Raw genomic sequence first — 1800 nt, 5'->3', positions numbered from 1 at the left:
AAATCAGAGATAGAAACAGTTACTGAATGAACATCTGCTGATCTTAGAGTTGTACATGCAATTACAACACATATAAGACTTCTCAGAAAGAGAGAGAGAGACATGAGAGAATACAGAAAGCAGAATACAGCATACAAACAGCTCATTCTCACAATAACATCTCAGATAAGATGTACAAGTCTTATATTCATAGATATAAAAGAGTACAACATCTGCATTCTCATTTCTGAAAACATGAATATCTTTCACCTGCACTACAAAGTTAAATGACAGATATCAGAGAATAGGCTGATATAAATCTATCATTCTGAAGAAATTCATTAGAGCAGATATCTCTATAATATTAAACTTTACAGCTATGAAAAGCTTCTTGATATCTGTGAATATTATGACTTCATACACAGTAAAACTTATAATGATTTGTTCTAAGAACAGAAAAATCAGCATTAGAAAGAAAAGATGAAAAAGAAAAAGACTTTCAATCTCAACACTATTGAGAGAGAGAGTAATTATCTGAGATGAACAGATAATTGTCTCACTATAAATATTTAAAATAAATATAATAATTGATGTCTGTGACTAAGCTTCAGATAGTTATGTTATACACAGTCTTCATATAATAAATTATTCTAGAGATCAGTAAGAAGAATAAAAGTGTATACACTGAGAGATGTGATTCATTAAGTCTATACAACATCTTCTTGAAACAGGGAGAGCTGGTCACAAAAGCAGAGACAGCAAAACCAGAAGTGACAGAAGTGAGAGTCACAGGAACAGAGGTAGCAGAAGTAGAAGAATGAGACACAGAGACAGATGTAGAAGATTGAGAGAGAGCAGCAGAGAAAGAAACAGAGAGAGCAGAGAGAAATGCAGAAGACTCAGTCACACATGACACAGACAATTTCTTCATTATCACATTCTTCAAGTTCTTGATCAATGATTCAACATTGAGTTCACTATTATCAGCAGATGCAGATCTGTCAACATATAAAGATTCTACATGAATAAAAACAACATATCAGCATCTGCATTCATGCAAAATTGTGTCAGAAAACACAATCAGAAACTCACTGAAGAAAACAGTCAGACATGTATAAGAAGATGAAGAAGATGTGTCATTGATGATAATACATTCTGACAATTATTAGAAGATAAACAAGTTCTGATCACATTTCACAACACATTACACTTACTGCTAATGAACTGCCTGATATGAGTACTACAATGACACTTGTTATGAGAACAGAAAGTCATTGCCAGAAATATGTATAATGTGATAGATAAACAGATGAAAAGAGTTGAACAGAAGAAGAGATAGAAATCTTGAATAAGATAGTGACATTTGATAATGATGATGATGAAGAAGATGATTGAAGAATGAGAAAAGTTAGTGAATAAGTGATATAATATAGTGAAAGTTTCTTTGTGAGAGTGTACACAGAATGCTAGCTGAATCAGGAATAGGTCACATGATCATGAAATGCTAGTGATGAGCTAATTCACATGAAGCTAGAGTGTATGATATGATCACATGAGCGTGACCGAATCTGGTGAGAGAGAATGTGGTTTGGAAGAATGTACAACTGTTGAATAATAACGCGGCCACTTCTGAACTACTAGCGTACGCGTATGAGTGTAAAGGGGCCATAGCAGCTGCTAATTAATTCAGCATATGATATTACAATATATAAGAAGCCGGCGTACGCCTGTAATCGTACGCTGGCTTAAGCAACCTTTGAATCACAATGCAGTCAGAGACTATGACATCTACCTGAGAATTAAAAGTTCTCAGGGTTTTTC

At 34.0% G+C, this 1800-nt stretch overlaps 1 protein-coding gene across 1 annotated transcript; it reads right to left on the bottom strand.

Moving 5' to 3' along the window:
- Nucleotides 1-476: 476 nt before the first annotated feature.
- Nucleotides 477-996, bottom strand: BDCG_16803 (uncharacterized protein; the record flags this gene model as incomplete). The annotated part of the gene is made up of 2 exons (XM_045426000.1): nt 477-513; nt 665-996. Coding segments are annotated over 2 exons (368 nt in total), but the record flags the coding sequence as incomplete, so codon positions are not given.
- Nucleotides 997-1800: the final 804 nt, after the last annotated feature.

The sequence above is a fragment of the Blastomyces dermatitidis genome (genome assembly GCF_000003525.1).
Source record: "Blastomyces dermatitidis ER-3 genomic scaffold supercont1.4, whole genome shotgun sequence".
Taxonomy (NCBI): domain Eukaryota; kingdom Fungi; phylum Ascomycota; class Eurotiomycetes; order Onygenales; family Ajellomycetaceae; genus Blastomyces; species Blastomyces dermatitidis.
The sequence above is the reverse complement of the archived record's forward strand: the minus strand, read 5'-3'. Positions and strand labels throughout refer to the sequence as shown.